Genomic DNA, 19,993 nt, shown 5'->3' with positions numbered 1-19,993 from the left:
AGCCGACGGGGCTCCCCCCAGAAAACCAGCGTTGAATGTAATGAAACGCCATTTTCTGGGTGAGTCCCAGAGGCTCCCCGGCATCCCTCCCTCCCTCCCTCCCTCCCTCCCTCCGGTCGGCGGTTTTCGCGTTTTTGACATCCAGCCTCAAGAACTGAGGTGTGGGTAGCCGGCATGGGGGTCTTGGGCTCCCCCTTCCAACTCCCGGGGAGGGGGGAGCTGCGCAGACAGCGGCGCGGTGGTGTGTGACGTCACACTAGTTTGCTTGTTTTCGGTTGGGGAGTTCTATCTACTAGTTCGGCTTTTGGTAGCAATTTTAACCAGAATAGGGGTTTGTTTTGAGGCGCTTACCTTTCTGGGTGCCTGTTCCGGTCGATGGCAGACATAGAATGCTTCCAACCACACGGGGGCTTCTATAGGCCATTGCTCCTCTTGCCTCTCTGAGGGGGCCCGGTTCTGGCCGTGGTCCCCGGTAGGCCTAAGAACTCCATACACATGACTGATGCCAAAGTCTGACATTAGCATATCAGCCTGGGATAGCTCCGGGGAGCCTCCGGGATTCACCCAGAAAATGGCGTTTCATTACATTCAACGCTGTTTTTTTATTATGCCTACATGAATGAATAATAATTAATAAATTACTGTTGTAAATACATTTAAAAATATGTTGAAAAGGTGTTGCATTATTTTTTGTATTATAGTACAATAGAATATTAATAATAACATTTGTATTGCAGGGTTGGTATTATCGACTTACGATGTGCTAATGGTCACAAAACCTCAAGGTTATGTGCCCACACTAACTAAATACATTCAGGTGACTTTCCCTCTTGCGGCTGCAGGGGCAACATTTGCAGCAGTGACGTGTGTATCAACAAATCTGCGAAACAAAGATGACGGCTTAAATTATTTCCTTGGAGGAAATGCTGCACGGAGTGTAATAGGAGCTGCCAGTAAGTTTATCTTTTTCTCTAAATAAATACATTATATAATATGATTGGCTGATTTAATATCTAGACATGTACATTTTGTACTTTGTGTGATGTAAATCAGACCACTCACTAGAAAATGAAGGGACGACGACGTTTTGTTCCATCCTGGACCATTCTCAATCGACTTGAGAATGGTCCAGGACGAACCGAAACGTCGTCGTCCCTTCATTTCCTAGTGTGTGGTCTGGTTAATATATTTCAGCCACTTTATTGTGACTCATCGCCTGCATTTGTGTTATGTATTTTTTATCACACCATTATTAACTATTAGAACTGTGTGTACAGTCTGTATACACTCTGTACTGTATTTCCCTGCTAAAATGAGATTTTGTTCTGGAGGCTTATGTATCGTGCTTGCCCCGAGTGAACTTGGCATCTAAGTCTCTCTACCCTTCCATGTGATGCAACAAAGTGCCATTCTATATTTTAAGGATTTTCTTTCGTAACTTTTTCCTCTTTAACCCTTAAGCCTCAAACCGCTAGGGGCCCAAATGGAATTCACACCCACAGGCGCAACAAACAAACAAAAAAATCCAAAAAATTCTTTCGTCTTATAGAAGTGTTCATTTTTGTTCCCTGATCACGGAAAAAATAACAAAAAAATCGTAGGTGGCATATTTTAGCCGCAATAGGGTGAGGAAGTGTGGCAAAAAAGGGGCGTTGGCAGAGCCTTCGCCAGACGAGGTCTACTCCGCCCGAGCTGTCAGATGGCAGTTGCCACAAATATATTATTACCTAATTATTTCAATGTCTCTGATTGATTTTTTCTTAGTTTTTTTGCAGTAATATTATTCCATACAGTGAATTGTGGTATATTTATATTATAAAATATGTGAACCATCGCTGTACTCAAAATTATGGTGTGCATATTAGTGATTCAATTATTATGTTCATAAAACAATAAACAAATAGTTTTGCTGTTGTTACACTATATACACAGGTTATATATAAGTATCTGCATGTTTTGTACACCATAACGAACTACTAAGTTGGTCTTGTGAGTCAAAAAGCAACGAGGAGTGACCGCCAAACACCAGCGAGCCACTCACTGCCACTCCCTCCCTCAACACCACCTCACTCACCCTCATTTACCTCCCACAATACTCTTTCTGTATTTATTCACTATACACAGACGTTATATATACGTATTTACATGTTTTGTTCACCATAACTGTACATCTAAGCTTGTATGGTGAATAAAGGCCATAAGACGTAGCTACTCACACAGTCAGCTGATCGGCGGCCGCCCTCAAGGCCAGACTCGCTAATATTTATCCTCCAACAATATTGTTTGTGGTGTTATTACGCTATATACACACATTATATATAAGTATCTACCTGTTTTATTCACCATACCTGAACAAATAAGCTGGTATGGTGCCCAAAGACCATAGTGGCCATCAGTAAACAACATGCCAAGTCGTGCAGACGACGCTCCTCCCTCACCAAAATGGCGGCTCCCAACCTACTCCTCTAGCTGTTATCTCACACTATACACACGTTATATATAAGTATCTACATTTGTGTTCACCATGGCGAACCACTAAGCTGGTATGGCCCCCCTCCCCGCTCAGCTCGTTGTCGCCGTGTGGGGGCTTCGTGGGCGGCTGCCGGAGTATGATGCTCCTTGGGACAGTCCTCTGTCCTTTTCTAGCCTTGTGTTCCTGCTGCCGTCCTCTCCAATTCTGCTGGGCATCTTTTCCTTTTCCTTCTGTTTCGTTTTTCTCCCCCCCTCTTCTCCTATCTGCTTGCCGTTTCCTGCCGACCTTTTGCTCGTTCTGGTTCTTCCCTTGGACTTCTTCTATTTTGACGCCCGGGTGCTTGAGGAGGCATACTCTTGCACCCGTAGAACAGTAGTACCCGACGTCGAGAGCGAGGGGAACCTTTTATTGTCAATCCCCCTTTCGTCACTGAACCCGATCTCGACGGACTGTCGGTTTCTTAAGGTGGCGTTTGTGGGGCGTATACTCACGATGCACCCCTAGGAGGCCCCGACAAGATCGGCGATAGCTTCTTGTTGGGTGTCCTGCCTCTAATTGTGGCTCCATGGTGGGTGTGGGGGCACATTCGTGAATGAATTCTTCTTTTTGTCAAGATGATAACCCCTGTTTCGGCTGCTTCTGGCTTACCTTCTCAGGCTCGTGGGGTGGGCGACCAAGCCCCCGAGTCGGTCCGTATTGGAAGACCTGGTTCTGTAGCCTCCGCTGCATTGGGCCCCGACCTTGCTCCTCCTTTGGCCACTGACTCCTTTCCCTGGCTCCCCTCCCTCCTCTGTGGTTGGGTCGAGCCCCAAGCCCCCAGTGGTGACTACCTGATCCCCTGGCGCGGCTCCTTCTCTAGTTGTCACTACTGGGCCTTTTAACCCCTCTCTCTCTGGGGGTTCTCACCGCCGTCCTCGTCACGGCCGCCCTCGCTCGATTCCTTCCAGTTCTGCTACCTATCAAGCCTTGTTTGGTCCCGCTTTGTGGGCCAAATATTTTGATCTCCTCCCTCTTGATTCTGCGCCTCCTGACGATTTCTCCCTCCATCGACATCTCATTGATTCCGTGGATGCCTCCATTACTTTCAACCCCACTCGTCTCGGTACACGTGTCGTTGCTGCTCCTTCTCAGGATGCTGCTTCCCGCTTGGCTGCCTTATCCTGCCTTGGCGAGACCCCCGTTCGGGTCTCGAAGAACGCTCAGTTGAATGCCAGTGTTGGCACTATTTTGCTCCCGCCCCATGTTGCGACCGGTGTTCGGGACCTGCGCGACTGCCACGACGATATTCGACATATCCTCGCTGCCCAGGGCCATTCTATTCTCCAGGTGGACACGTTTACTCGTCCCCCTCGTGGTAGTCGCCGTCAACCCCTCCGGGTTGTGAAGATTACCTTTGATGGTAGGACCCTTCCACCCTCTGTCATTCTTGCTGGTGCCAGGTGCTCTGTCCAGGAGTACATTCCTTCTCCTCGGCTCTGCAACAAGTGCTGGAGGTTTGGGCATGGTGCCCTCCGCTGCTCCGGGACTGTCTCTCTCTGTCCTTTGTGTGGTGGCGAAGGTCACTCTAAGTCGGAGTGCACTTCTCCCCAGGCTCGTTGCCTCAACTGCAGTGAGGCCCATCCTACCTTCTCCCGTGCGTGTGTCCATTACAAGCTTGAGGCAGCCGTCCTCAACCTGAAGCACCAGGAGCTTTTATCTTTTTCTGAGGCGAGGCGCCAGGTTCGCCGGCTCCCGCCTTATGCAAATATCTCTTATGCTCGCGTGTTGCGCTCTTCCTCTCCTCGTCCTTCCCGCCTTCCTCAGACTCACAACCGTTTCCGGGCCTTGGACCCTGATGCACCCACTGCCCCCTCCTCTGTTCCTTTGGGTTCTCTCCCGAAGGATCCTCCTCCTGGTCCTCTGTCTGGGGTTCCCCTTCCTTTTACCCGGTCTGTCGTGTCTTCTGTGTCTTCTTCCTCGTCCCCCTCTGATCCTCCTTCCCATCCTCTTCCTCCATCTATCGGCTCTCCCCACCGCCTGTCGGTGCGGGCGGATGTCCATCGCTCTCCTAACGGCCGTCGTGTGTGCTCTCGTTCGGCTTCTGTTGAGACACTGGAATCCGTTGCCCGGTACGTAGTTGCTGGGACACCGGTCTCTTTAAGTCAGAAGCGTAAGCCTGGCTCCTCTCCTTCCTCTTCCACGGCGGGTAAGAAGGCTTCGCTTTCTTCCTCAGCTCCTCCTCCTGGCTCTGTTGCTCCTTCCCCTCCCGTTTCAGTGCTTGCGCCCCCTGTTCCTGCTATGGAGGTTTCTTTGGCCCCTGCTTCCCTTTCGGTTGCTGCTCTTGCTGGGGTGCGCTTCCCTCTTTCTACTCCCCCTCTTCCTGCTGCTGTCCTTGACTGCTCTTCTCCGTTGTCTCCTCCTCTTCCTCCGGACCTTGCCCGCCCACTTCTGATCTGTTCTCCCGTTTCCTTCCCTCCGTCTTTGCTCAGTTTACCCATGCCCCCTAACCCTGACTTTGCTGACCCTGATCCCGACCCTGATATTCTTTAACGTGTTCTGTTGCTCTTTCGCCTTTGTTTCTTCCTTGTTCTCTGTTTTTGTCCTTTCTCTTCTCGTCGTTGTCCATTCTTCAATGGAACGTTCGAGGTTATTACGCCAATTTCCTCGAACTCCAACTTCTGATTTCGCGGTTTTCGCCCCTTTGTGTCTGTCTCCAGGAGCCAATGCTTGGTGCTCGTCCTGGTCGTTTTCGTGGCTATTCCTTTCTCTCCCCCCCCCCAGCCATTGCTGGGGCTTCTAATTCTTCTGCTCTCTTGATTCGGGCTGATGTTCCCTTTGTTCCTTTACTTTTTCCTTCGCCTCTCCATTGTTCTGCTGCTCGTATCTTTGTGGGGAAATGGTACACAGTTTGTTCCATTTATCTCCCCCCGAGTGTCCCGCTCTCTCTTCCTGATTTGAAACACCACCTAGACTCCTTGCCGGAGCCTGTGCTCCTGCTGGGTGACTTCAATTGTCGTCATTCTCTTTGGGGTGACGTTCTGACGAATACCCGGGGTCGCCTCCTTGAGCCGTTTCTCCTCTCTTCTTCCCTGTCTCTTCTGAATTCTGGTGAGCCCACTCATTTGGACTCTCGGACTCGCACCCTTTCTTGTCTTGATCTTTCTCTCTGCTCTTCTTCTCTTTACTTAGATTTCACGTGGCAGGTTCTTGATGACCTCCATGGAAGTGACCATTTCCCCATCCTTGTTTCCTTTTTCTCTTTTCGCCCTTCCCTCTCTTTCCCTAGGTGGCAGTTTGCTAAGGCAGACTGGACCCTATTTACCCTCAGTGCTGCTCTCTCTGACCTCTCCCTTCTGCCTCTCTCTCGCGCTCTCCTCCTTTTTCATGACACTGTCTTCAACGCTGCCCTCCGCTCTATTCCTCGCTCTTCCTCTCGGGGTCCACGGAAGTGCGTTCCCTGGTGGAATGCGGACTGTGCTCGGGCTGTCCGCTGTAAGCGTGCAGCCTGGAAGAGGCACCGCCGTAGGCAGACGACCGATTCTTTTCTTTTCTTTCGGAAAGCGAGTGCGGTGGCCCGTAGGGCCATCCGTACGGCTAAACGTGAATGTTGGGCATCTTATGTCTCAACAATTACGTCCGAGACCCCTCTGGCCCAGATCTGGAAGCGTATCCGCAAGATAGCGGGTAAGTTCGTTCCCGATGTTTCACCGGTCCTTCACCTCCGTGATACTCTTGTGGCGGACCCGTTGCAGGTCGCTTCCGAACTGGGTTCCCACTTTTCTTCTGTTAGCTCTGGTCTTCATCTTCCCCAATCTTTCCTTCTTCGTAAACCTGTCCTTGAGTCTCGTCCTTTAGATTTCTGCACTCATCTTCACTTCCCTATAATGATCCCTTCTCTCTCTCTGAACTTCGTTCTGCCCTGGCCCTCTGCGGTTCTACGGCGGCGGGCTCCGATGGTATTCATTATGAGATGCTTCGCCATCTCCCTCCGAGCACGTCTCGGTATTTATTGAGTCTGTATAATCGGATCTGGGAGTCGTCGTCAGTCCCTGAGGACTGGCTCGATGCCGTTGTCCTCCCTGTTCGCAAACCGGGGTCTCTGGGTACTTCCCCTAAGGACTTTCGCCCTATTGCTCTCACAAGTTGTGTCTGCAAACTCTTTGAACGTATGGTTAACGTTCGTCTGCTGTGGTTCCTGGAACACCATCACCTCCTCTCCCCTTCTCAATTTGGTTTCCGCAAGTGCCGCAGCACGACAAATGTCCTGGTGAACTTGGAGGTCTATATTCGTACTGTTTTTGCTGCGAAGACCTCCGTTGTTGCCGTCCTTTTTGACCTAGAAAAGGCTTACGACACCACTTGGCGTTATCATATCCTATCTCAACTTCATTCTTTTGGCGTTCGTGGTCATCTCCCTCTCTTTCTCCGCAGCTTCCCCTCTCGTCTTTCCTTTCGGGTGCGCCTTGGTACCGCTCTCTCTCCCTCTTTTCAGCAATACGAAGGTGTGCCCCAGGGTAGTGTTCTGAGCACTACTCTTTTTCTGGTTGCCCTCAATTGTCTTCTTTCCTCTCTTCCTTCTGGTGTCTTCTCCGCTCTCTATGTCGATGATCTTACCCTTTGTTGTCAGGGTGATGATTCGCCTCTCCTTCAACGCCGGCTTCAACTTGCAATTGATGCCGTGTCGTCTTGGGCCACAGGTCATGGCTTCAAGTTCTCTACTTCTAAGACTTGTGCCATGACTTTTACGCGGAAACGGGTTGTTCTTCGTCCCTCTTTGTCACTTTATGGTCATCCCCTTGAATACAAAGATTCCGCGAAGCTTTTGGGGTTATTCCTTGACACTCGTTTGTCTTGGTCTCCCCATATCTCTTACCTCCGTGTTGAGTGCTCTAAGTCCCTTACCCTTCTTCGGGTCTTGTCCCATACTTCTTGGGGGGCAGATAGGCGTACTCTCCTTGCTTTACATTCCTCTCTCGTCCTGTCTAAGCTCGATTATGGTTGCCCTGCTTACTCGTCTGCTTCTCCTTCTACTCTTCGCCGTCTTGATGCTTTGCACCATACTGGGTTGCGCCTCAGTTCTGGTGCCTTTCGTTCGACTCCCATCCTTAGCTTGTATGTTGACACTGGCTTCCTATCTCTCCAGGACCGCCGTGATCGCTACTGTCTTCGCTATCTTGCGCGGTCCTTGCAACATCCTTCCTCTCGCCTCTGTCGTGCTTTAACTTTTACCCCTCCTGCGGTTCCTGTTCCTCTTCACCACCTCCCTCTTTCTGTCCGGTTATCTCGCCTACAGGATTCTCTCTCCGTTCGTATTTCTGATGTTTCTCCTCGTGTTGTTCCTTCTTTGCCCCCGTGGAGGGTCCCTCTTCCGCGGTTTTGTACTTCCTTGACCCGTATCACTAAAGCTTTTACCCCTCCTACGGTTCTAAAACGCCTTTTCCTCGAGCACTTTTCTTCTCACTCCCGCTCCGTTTCTGTCTTCACCGATGGGTCTAAGTCAGCGGACGGTGTTGGCTACTCTGTTGTTTTTCCTGATCGCACTTATATGTGTCGCTTGCCTCCGGAGACTAGCATCTTTAAAGTGGAACTTTATGCTATTCTCTATGCTCTTCGTCTCCTGCTTTCTCGTTGTCAGTCTTCCTTTGTGGTTGTTGTTGACTCTCGTAGTGCCCTCATGGCTCTCGGGGTCCTTTAATCCGGTTCATCCAGTAGTTGTCAAGATCCAGCATTGGCTGTTTCTCGTTCACAGTAAATTTAAGTCGGTTGAGTTTTGTTGGGTTCCCAGCCATATTGGTGTGTCTTTAAATGAGCGTGTGGATGCTGCCGCTAAGGAAGCTGTCCGCTCTTGTCCCATCTCTCGTAAAGGCATTCCGTATTTCGACTTTTACCCGGTTATCCATTCCTCAGTCCTTACCCGTTGGCAGGCTTCTTGGTTGTCTGTTACTGGTAACAAGCTACGTACTCTTAAATGTTGTGTTTCCTCGTGGCCGTCCTCCTTCCACCGTAACCGGCGGTGGGAAACAGCTCTGGCGAGGTTGCGTATTGGCCATACTCGCTTAACCCATGGTCACTTGATGGAGCGCCGCCCTGCTCCTTATTGTCCTAGTTGCATTGTCCCTCTTACGGTCGTGCATGTCCTTCTTGAATGTCCTGACTTCCAGGACGAGCGTGTGTCTGGAAGTTCCGACCGCCCCTCGCGGACACCTGTCCCTCGATAGAATTCTTGGTGACTCGGATACTTTTGATATCGTTCGCCTTATGCGTTTTTGTTCTCGTATTGGCATCCTTGGTGATATTTAGCGCCCTCTGATTATTTTGCGTATTTGATGGTGCTACATAGCCTTCCCGGTTTGGTGCCTTCTTTTGATAATTACTTACTTACTTACTAAGCTGGTATGTTCAGTGCAGTCAATAAATGGTGACCACACACAGTCAGAAAACGACGCCACAACCCTCCCTCCCACAGCATTACTCCTCCCTCCATGGAGCACAGCGCTAAATATCACCACAATCCTGCTATTATCAGAATCCTGGTCAGTTTTATTACAGTCAGGGGGCTTCAGTAATACTATCACTGCTAAATAATAGCAGTATCATTTATATTATGGTATTTGTAGGCGATGCTATGGTCACAAGCTGAACAGCGGTGCTGTGAGCTCGTGCTGCGTGCGCCAGCCTTGGTGGCTTGCTCAATACTGACGCTGTAACACCCAAGAATGTTGGCCTGGATTTATTTCTAGGTGGCATCTGGCAACTATCGATCATGGCTGTACTATAGCTGCCCCTATCCCAGGCGGGGCGTTTAAATTATAGCGCTAGACACGAAATCATATATAAATGATGTGCGTGGTTTTGGTTTTGTCACTGATATCATTTATATATGATATGCGCGGTTTGAGGGTTAAGCTGCTAAGGGGTCCTGAGGACATTCACACCCCTGTGCGCAAGAAAAAATAAATTCTAAATTTTTTTTTTGTCTTCTAAACATGTTAATTTGTGTCCCCAGAGCACAGGAAAAATAATAACAAAAATTCTATTGTACTTACCAATGACATAATTGAGCCAACAAGTTGGCCGATGACGTCACAGAGCGTGAGCGCTCAAGGGTGATGCGTCAAGGAGCCGTCGCTCACGGCCGCTCAGGATGCCCGAGTTTCCGCGAATTTATTTTCGCGGCATTATTTACAATATTCTTGGCACATTTTACAAAAAATTTTTCGCTAGTATTGTTCCAATTATCACTAGGCGTTGTATTATAATAAAACTGGTATAAACTCACTGTGCGCTCACATATTAGTGTCACTAGTATGCCCACCAAAATGGTATAGTTTACAGGAAATATACAAAGTATTTGTTTTTGTTTTTCAATATAAACACTAAAATTAACTTTATGTACATTTATTTGCAAAAGTATTACACATTTAGTAGTCCTGGAGACTGTGATACTGTGCGAAACAGTCGATATGGCACAGAGGGACTGCACATGCTTCACACCATGTTAACACCAATTTACGTTTCTGTGGTCTCATTTTGGTGCTGGAACACACAACACACCGACGCTGGCCTGCTGCACGAGCTCCAGTTGGTGGTAATTTCTTGATTTGGTGTGCCAAAAAGGCCTCCCTGTAAGCGAGCCTGGGTGCAGGAGCATGGTTCAATTTTGGGTCTTGAATGGGTCTTTGTATGCCAGGGGTGTCTTTGCCAAACTTACGTAGTTTGGCAAACTACGTTTCACAACTGTTTCACAACTTGAAAACTAAATGAACGGAAATATGGTTTTCTACCTGTTTTCACAAGATACATGTTGTAACTGTTCAGCATTGTTACGTCAATAAGGTGGAAAATCATTTTCTTCGTCCACTTCACTGTTTTCCGTACTCTCTCTACAGCATCCACCATCATGTCACATTTATCAACTAAACGCATGTTGATGTTGTAGTCCATCACACAATCTGGCTTATATATTACTTGTTTTGTTGTTCTTTTCACCTTGCCACTGTCCACCATTGAACCATGGTGAATGGTGGTCAGCATGTTCACTTCACGTCTGTCTTTCCACCGCACTGAAAGTATTGCACCACTTTTTCTTACCTCGCAATCACCTACTTGCATAGCAGTGTCAAACACAGGCATTTCCCTTGGTTTGGCTTTACTGTGCCACACTCCAGTTTTATTATCAAGCAAGAATTTGGTTAGTAAGGGACTGGTATGATAGTTATCTGTGTACAATATGTGGCCCTTGTTCAGATATGGTGCAAGCAGTGCCTTCACCACACTACCTGAAGAAGCCATGTTGGTCATTAGCAGAAATGTCTACATTTGTAGCGGAATACAGTATCATGTGTAACACCATTCCTGATTCACAGTCACAGAGCACAAAGAATTTTAATCCAAATCGGTGGCATTTTAAGGGAATATACTGCTTGAAGGCAGCATGTCCTTTGAAAAGCACAAGGGATCCATCAATAAACAGCTTCTAAGCTGGTACATAGTAATCTCAGAACTTTCCAATCAGTTCATTTAGCACGTGCCTCACCCTCTAAAGCCTATCATCCTGTCTCTCGTCTGCATTATTTGCAAAATGAAGGCACCATAGGATCAACAGAAATCTGTCTCGGGACATATATTTCCCGAACAATGGTGTTGGAACAGCATTGTCTTTGCTCAAATAATGTGATATTGTGTGTTTCACACAATGTTTCATCAACATACAAATTTCGAAAAACACATACAGTTCTCACTGTGAACATACAGTTCACCTACAGTTGTCTCTTTCCAACGCTGTAGTCGTGAAAAGTCTGATACCTCCTCACCTTCAATGAGATCAGCCGCAAGTCTGTTCGTTTTGTGAACGATATGTTCCATGAGCGGCTCATCAAAATATGTAGTAAAGAATCCATTTCACTCATTTTGTCACCTGTATCAGGGAAAAGATCTGTAATTCCCACATCTCTATTGTCAGAGTCAGGAATTTGTGGAACAAAATCTTCCCCCATCACTCCACACAAATAAACCTGCTGTCTTCCGAGAGCCATTAGCTGCACCACGGCGAGGAATCCGGGGACCAGGAGCTGAAGCAGATCTAGCAACAGTAGGGGCAGGAAGGGTCGATGAGGGGAAAAGTATTGGAACATGAGGGGGATTTGTTCCTCATTGTCGCCATATTGTTCTATGCGGCGGTGCTTGGCTGGGCGGGCAGCTGATGCGGCGAAACTTGTACTGGCACTAGCAGCCGTGGCAAAACTGTTCTCCGATTCTGCATCACTAAAATCAGAGAATGATTCACCTGTTTCAAACTCGTCGATCATATCATAAACTTGCAATGGAACACATGAACTATGTGCTTGGGGTGCGAAGTGGTGTTGAGTAGTAGCGGGTAACTCATGGCATCCTCACCCTCGTGGCACCAACTTGTTCACCCTCACTGTCCGTGGTTTCTATTTCCTCAGGCTGTGTATAGTCCTCATCTATATCCGAGTTCGTCAATATCAGATTCATCAACGTCTTTAAACAATTCATTGGCTATTTCGTCTTCGGTCAAAGACTGCACGGTGCAGCGCGCTGAGCGAGGTCGGATGCTGGGTCGTGGTGCGCTCCCCATGGTGTCTGGCCACTAACTAAAGCCTGGAAAACAAAGGAGGCCTGCTCTAGATTTTTTTCCAAGATGGTGTCTGTTTACAATCGCCCCTGGCTACGGTATGGGTGACCCCTTTAAACAGCGGGACATTTGAATCGTGCCTTGCACCCTTTGGCGTATATATACGCCATGCGCACGGTGGGACATGTTACTCATGGCGTATATATACGCCATGTGCAGTTTAAGGGTTAATACACACTTATACTTATTGTTAACTAAGATATATAAAAGCAGCAGTAGCAATCAACCTTAAGATGCTATTGATCTAAGTTATAATATAACAATTAATGTGAGGTGGTTTTGGTCCCTCCCTTCCCCATTTGCTTCTGGCTCCAAAGCGTCTGAGGGCTTCGGAGTCGGGGCGGGATTTAGAGGTTTCTGAAACTTGGGCAGTTTCGGTGGTTGCTCCTTCCAGGGTGGAGACGGAGGCATTCGAGTTCATTCCTCCAGCTGTTGTGGCTCCGGGGCCTGACCAGTGGGCCTGATGTGGAGGTTCCCGGGGTTGGGGAAAAGCTACCTTGGGAGCCCTTGGGGCCCTGTTGTACCCCACATGGGTTTTCCAATCCTCAGAGCAGGGCTTTCTGTTACAAGAAGTGGGGGTTTTCTTTTTCCTCCTCTGCGTACAAGTTGGATTTGGGTTCGGTTCCGTATCCCTGTGGGACCTTCAGTTCCATCCTTCCGAAGGTTTTCGGCTTCCCGTGTCTTGTCTACTGAGGTGCAGGCAGCCATTGCGGCTTGCCTCCTGCGCGACCCGGATTATGCCTCTATAATGGATCCGTCTTCCTTTAGGTTTGGGTTTTTGTACCCATACTCAGTTCGTTATGAAGTTCCGGAGTCGTCTTGGCTTGCGGACTGCCCATTGTTGGATGCATGGAGTGCTTTCTGTCGTACTCGCACGCTTGAGTGGTGCAAGGCATTGACGTGGTCCAGGTTTACTTGGGGGGCGAATTTGAGCACCTTAATGCTTGCTTGTTCAGCCCTGCTCTTCTGCGGGATGCTGGCACAATTCAGCTTCACGTGCAGGTTTCCTCCCTGTTGGCTGTGCTTGTGGTCGAGGACTGAGCTTGTGGCTTGTTGGCTTCGGTCTTGCACTTCTTTTCCCTCCTGGAGGTGCCTTTGGATTGGCTTGCGGAGGATGTAGAGGCCCTTGGGGCCGATCCCTGGCCTTGTGCCTTGGTCTCGGCTGCCCATGCGTCGTTTGCGCTGCTGAAGCTGTTTGTTCCAATCTTGCGGAATGAGGTGTCGCGTTTTTTCCCCGTGCATCTCGCGTGTTGGCAGGTTGTGCTCTCCTTATCTTTAGAATCTGCTTGGGCCCTGGCTTTTAGGTTTTCTTCGCCCTTTTGTCCCATGCTGCTTGTGGACTCTGCGGTTGAGCGGTATTTGCAAGCAGCTTCTTCTAGCTGTCGTCCGATGTCCGACTTGTTGGTTCTCCGGGGGTCCTGTTGGGAAGGGAGGAGGTTCTTCCCGGAAGAGTTGTGCCAGGGCTCGGGGTTCGGATCGTTGGGGTAGGCCACAGGTGCCAGGTTTGGAGCCGGCGTTGCCTTCGGTTCCATCTACACGTGGAAGATACTGGAGGGCCAGGTCCCAAATCTACACAGTAAAATAACAACGTACTGGAGTGAACGATAGGGAAGAAAATGCAGAATAAAACCAGTGAAGAGCAGGGGTGCCATAGGCACAATCAGAGAACACTGTATAAACATCAGAGGTCCACGGTTGTTTAACGTCCTACCAGCGACTATCAGAAATATTGCCGGAACAACTGTGGATATTTTCAAGAGAAATGGGCCTGCGGGCTGCTCCAAGCAACAGCCTGGTGGACCAAACTCTCACAAGTCAATAGAGAATAGAATAGAAGGGGAATAGAAGCACTCCCAAAACCCCATCAACCAGGTATCAACCAGATATCCTCCACCTCTTTGTTAACCTCACCAGTAATAGACTGGAGAATCTCTTCTTCACTCATCACACCATATCCAGGGTCATTAGCATCTCTTTTCAAGCCAATCAACCACATCCCGTCTTTCTAAATTTTTGCCAGCATTTCTGAATATTCCATGGATTTCATCTGTAAATCCTACAAAATTCATTTCTTCATCCTCCTCATTGTTGACCGTACATGTGAGGAATTATTTCCAGTAATTCTTCAAAATCTAATCCTTTACTTTACTCCACACCTTGGCCCAGTTATAGATGGCTTCCTCGATGGAATAGTTCTTCAAATTCTCAAGGGTTCTTTTAGCCCTGTTATCCACACAGAGTTCCACATCATCTTCTTAAGGCAAAACCACCAAAACTTCGCTGAACATCTTTTTGGTGTACAACCTCTTCGTGACACAGATAACGCCCTGATCCATATGCTGGATGAAAGAGGTTATATTAGGAGGAAGTGCCATACACGTTATCTTGCCATCATGTGAGGTTAACGCGTCCATTCTGGGGTGGGCAGGTGCATTATCAAGCAACAGCAAAGCCTGAACTTTGCTTGGCCTCACTTAGAGTTTCTTAACTTGGTCACGAACGTCCTTGCAGAACACATCATGAAACCAAGAAAGAAAGATCGCCTGTGTAAACAATGCATTCTTTCAGTTATAATATTTCACAGGCAGTTTATCCAAGCAATGTTGCAAAGCTCTTGGTTTCTTTGATTTGCCAACAATTGCACACGTGATTCTGTCTGTGCTGTTGGCATTGGCACATATCATGGCCGACAGCCTGTCCTTTTTAACCTTACGCCCTGACACACAACCCTCACTCCTCATAGCTAGAGTTTTTTCCGGTAAACTCCTCCAATACAGCTCAGTTTCATCAGCATTATAAATTTGATAAGAATATAAATTATTTGACAAAATGTATGTTCTTAAATGATGTTTAAATGGTTCTTCACTGCTTGTATCTGCACTCAAATTTTCACCAAAAATTTTCCTCTTAATAATATTGTGCCTTGCTTTGAACCTTGCAACCCCACCCATCACTTGCTTGGAAATCCTTTATTTCAAGGCTTGTTGCAAACCTGCTTGCAGCATTTCTTATTTCTGGACCGCGAATTGTCACGCCAGCTGTGCGGTGCTGAGCAAACCACTTGTACACAGCCTCATCCAATTATACGTGCTTTGAATGCTTTAAAATTCTTCTACTGCACCCTCTGCTAGTGCTAGCACCTTCACTCACTGGTTGAAATGTATTTTAGGTATTGCCCTTTTTGTTTCCATATATCAGAAACAGAACTAGTGCCTATATTAAAGTCCTTGGCAACACTTGAAGTCAACCAGCCACTTTCACAAAGTTGCATAACATGTTACTTGTCTTTAATTGTTAGGGGTAACCCTCTTCATTTAACACCTCCAGAATGATTGATGCTGCTACCAGATATAGTCTTGGGCAAAAATGTTCACTGTTACTATGTAAACAAAAAAGTTATTTAAAAAATGTTTCACTGATGGTGCAGCACGTTACGTAGGCCGCCAGGCGGAAAAAAATCCCAATATTTAAGGAGCAAGCTTAAGCCTGTGCAAATTGCTTTAAGGAATCTTGTATACAGTATTTGTTATAATAGAGTATTATATAATATTTCTTTTGTTTTTAACTGTGATGAATTGTTCTAAAATTATTGGTTATTACTGTATTGTATAGACCCCTCTGCATGCTCCCTTATTCCCCAGGCAGTCCTTCCCAATGCTCCCCTCTCTCCCGACACTACCCACCCACCCCACCCCTCCTACATCACACTCCTCGAGCCACAGCTATATGGGATTAATATGGTACAGCCCGAAGCTTGCCTTTGTGATCCGGAATAATCTCTACTTGTCCGGCTTGTCCAGATTGGGCAACATCGGTAGCAAGTTAACCGGGTCGGATCTTGACTCTCTAACAGTATACGCTGATGTGGCCAAATATCCGCTAGTCCAGGTTCTAAGGACATTTTGGCTAAATAGGGAAAAACTTTATCTGGTCAAGATTTTTGCCGGATTAGTGTATTTTCCGGATCGGCGGGCCCCGGATTATCGAGCTTCTACAGTACTTGAAACAATCCAGCAAATCTCTATGTATTGTGTTAAAAAGTAATTTGTTCTTTAAATCTATAACCCCATTTCCAAGCCAATATATATATAGATAGATATTTTTAGAATCTAAATTTGTCCAATTTTCTTTTATTTTTTATTTTTAGCATACTGCTCTCTCTGCCCCGTTTCAGCAGTATGAGGGTGTACCCCAGGGTAGTGTTCTGAGCACTACTCTTTTTCTAGTTGCCCTCAACGGTCTTCTTTCCTCTCTTCCTTCTGGTGTCTTCTCTGCTCTCTATGTTGATGATCTTACCCTTTGCTGTCGGGGTGATGATTCCCCTCTCCTTCAACGCCGGCTTCAACTTGCGATTGATGCCGTGTCGTCTTGGGGCCACCGATCATGGCTTCAAGTTCTCTGCGTCTAAGACTTGTGCTATGACTTTTACTCGGAAGCATGTAGTTCTTCGTCCCTCTTTGTCGCTTTATGGTCATCCCATTGTGTACAGGGATTCCGCGAAGCTTTTGGGGTTAGTCTTTGACACTCGTTTGTCTTGGTCAGCCCATATCTCTTACCTCCGAGTTGAATGCTCTAAGGCCCTTACCCTCCTTCGGGTATTGTCCCATACTTCTTGGGGAGCGGATAGGCGCGCACTCCTTGCTTTACATTCCTCTCTCGTCCTGTCTAAGCTCAATTATGGTTGCCCTGCTTACTCGTCTGCTTCTCCTTCTACTCTTCGCCGTCTTGATGCTTTGCACCATACTGGGTTGCGCCTCAGTTCTGGTGCCTTTCGTTCGACTCCCGCCCTTAGTTTGTATGTTAACACTGGCTTTCTCTCTCTTCAGGACCGCCGTGATCGCTACTGTCTTCGCTATCTTGCGCGGTCCTTCCAACATCCTTCCTCTCGCCTCTGTCGTGCATTGACTTTTCATCCTCCTGTGGTTTCTGTTCCTCTTCATTGTCTCCCACTTTCTGTCCGGTTATCTCGCTTACAGGATTCTCTTTCTGTTCATATTTCTAATGTTTCTCCTCGTATTGTTCCTTCCTTACCTCCGTGGAGAGTCCCCCTTCCCAAGTTTTGTACGTCCTTGACTTGTGTTACTAAAGCCTTTACCCCTCCTACGATTCTGAAAAGCCTCTTCCCTGAGCACTTTTCTTCGCACTCCCACTCCATTTCCATCTTCACCGATGGGTCTAAGTCTGCGGACGGTGTGGGCTACTCTGTTGTTTTTCCTGACCGTACTTATATGTGTCGCCTCCCTTCGGAGGCTAGCGTCTTTACAGCAGAACTTTATGCTATTCTCTATGCTCTTCGTCTCTTGCTTTCTCATTCTCATTCCTCCTTTGTGGTTGTGGTTGACTCTCGTATTGCCCTCATGGCTCTAGATTCCTTTAATCCTGTCCATCCGGTGGTCATCGAGATTCAACATTGGCTGTTTCTTATTTCTAGTAAATTTAAATCAGTAGAGTTTTGCTGGGTTCCCAGCCATATTGGTGTTTCTTTCAATGAGCATGCGGATGCTGCCGCTAAGGAAGCTATCCGTTCTTGTCCCATCTCCCGTAAAGGTATTCCTTATTCCGACTTTTATCCTGTTATTCATTCTTCCATTCTTGCCTGTTGGCAGGGTTGTTGGTCCTCTGTGGTTGGTAACAAGCTGCGTACTCTCAAACGTAGTGTGTCCCCGTGGCCTTCCTCCTGCCACCGTAACCAGCAGTGGGAAACTGCTTTGGCACGGCTGCGGGTTGGTCATACTCGCTTAACCCAAGGTCACTTAATGGAGCGCCGCCCTGCTCCTTATTGTCCGAATTGCGTTGTCCTTCTTACAGTTGTGCATATCCTTGTTGAATGTCCTGACTTCCAGGACGAGCGTGTGTCTTGCTTTCTGACCGTCCCTCGCGGTCACTTGTCCCTCGATAGAATTCTAGGTGAATCGAATACTTTTGATATCGTTCGCCTTTTTGTTCTCGTATTGGCATTCTTGGTGATATTTAGCGCCCTCTGATTATTTCGCACTTTGATGGTGCTACATAGCCTTCCCGGTTTGGTGCCTTCTTTTGATAATTACCTTACCTTACCTTTTTATTTTTAGCACCATATTAATATTTAGTATCCCCCTGCACACATTTTTGACATTTCAGTCATATCACCCCCCCCCTTAAAAACTCTACTTTGTAGAGTATGTAATTAACCTTTTTTTAATCTCTTTGTAATAGAAGTTTCTGATTTCCTAGATTAGTAATTAATTCTATGAAATGGTGTTTTATTATAGTACATAATGAAATTTGACAAGTAGTGTAGACAAATGACACAATGAAGATTGCCCCTGGTATGTCAACTGGAAGCTGCACATAGCACTTCCAACAATTCCACTCATGTGGTGGGCAAGTATTTTTTGTGAAGGTAGGTGGCAAGGAAGGTTTCTAGGCCACCAAAGATGAGATCATCCAGGTCTCTGCTCTATATAACATGTCGGCAAATTCACCCCCTCATACAGGTTACTCTGTCCCACACACGCTGATCCACTTATTGTACTGGTATATCAATCATGTTTTTTCTTTAGCCTTGGTACAGGTTTTGCACTTGGCCACAAGAAGTAGGAGACTTATCTTTTCCTACTATTATTCTACGACAATAGTGGGAAATGTGAGGGTTGATTTGTAGCTAATTGGTGAATTCCCTATAAAAATCATAGTCAATTTGATGAAATTCAGGTTAGCACACACAGATATCTTGGGTCAATGGACAATAGATGCATATAATGTTAGTGCCCACATTTGAATGAGGCAGCTCGCCTAGCACAGGTAGCTCTTTGCGCTACACATTTTAATGGTTCCTTCTTCTTTTAACCAATCGGGGCCCAGGAGAAGGGGTTAGGCTTAGCTCCCATTGGGACCATCGTTTTGGAGTTCACGACATCACCAGGTGTGCCATGAGTCTGTGCAGACTGGCCAAAGGTCAAAACCCCCAGCACCAGATTCAATCCCCCAGACCACTATACCCCTCTTTTTTACTCCTTCACCCAGTTACTCTTAGATGGCTTAAGGGAATAATTTTCTTGTATATTAATCTACTGCTATGAGGTACATACAGTACTTGTGTTAAGCATCATGTTATTGCTTTAACGTGTTAAGAGAGCTAGTATTTTTCAGAACGTTCATTCAGAGTGGGTATACCACTAGGATTTGCCCTTGGTTGTATTGCTGTTCTCTACAAGGATGGAAAGGACCATGGATATCAATTGATCCCGAAATTTGAACACAAGATGGGTGGCATGGACTACAGGAAGTATGACTTTACCTTCACTAAAGACAAGTAACTCTATGGCTGCTGCAATGTAATTGCAAAAATTAATAGTCTTTGGTTAAATTTAGATAAAGCAGCAGTACAGTATTTAACTCCTGAATAAAAGAATTGTGCTTTAGTGTATTTGTTTAGCTGGAACTCTTGATTCTGGTTGATATAATAAATTCTTCACCAGGTGACTGAAAATGTATGTGAAATGTATATTTCATTATTGTAAATAAATATTTATACACTATTTTGTTTAATGATACAGACTCTGGTTATGATATATGGAACCGTTAGATAAATTATTGAGCATGCCATGAGTGTGTGTGATATATATATATATATATATATATATATATATATATATATATATATATATATATATATATATATATATATATATATATATATATAATATAATATATATAAATTAATATATTACACTAATAGCCAGAACGCACTTCTCTGCCTACTATGCAAGGCCCAGATTTGCCTAATAGGCCGAGTGATTTTCTTTATTTTTAATAAAATGCTTCCAATTAGTATATTTGAATTATTATTATTATATTGTATTCAGAACATTAATTATTTACTTAGTTGTGATAGTTTAGGT

The 19,993-nt window shown here is 46.4% G+C and overlaps 1 protein-coding gene across 1 annotated transcript in view; it reads left to right on the top strand.

The window, feature by feature from the left end:
- LOC138368182 (NADH dehydrogenase [ubiquinone] 1 alpha subcomplex subunit 11-like) overlaps nt 1-19,630 on the top strand; it is a 29,124-nt gene extending 9,494 nt beyond the window's left edge. The window contains exons 2-3 of the mRNA XM_069330631.1: nt 738-953; nt 19,242-19,630. Coding sequence (XP_069186732.1) covers nt 738-953; nt 19,242-19,408 — 383 coding nt within the window. The 3' untranslated portion in view covers nt 19,409-19,630. The remainder of the gene's footprint in view (nt 1-737; nt 954-19,241) is intronic.
- The last annotated feature ends 363 nt before the right edge of the window (nt 19,631-19,993 follow it).

The sequence above is a fragment of the Procambarus clarkii genome, chromosome 3, assembly GCF_040958095.1.
Source record: "Procambarus clarkii isolate CNS0578487 chromosome 3, FALCON_Pclarkii_2.0, whole genome shotgun sequence".
Lineage (NCBI taxonomy): Eukaryota > Metazoa > Arthropoda > Malacostraca > Decapoda > Cambaridae > Procambarus > Procambarus clarkii.
The sequence above is the reverse complement of the archived record's forward strand: the minus strand, read 5'-3'. Positions and strand labels throughout refer to the sequence as shown.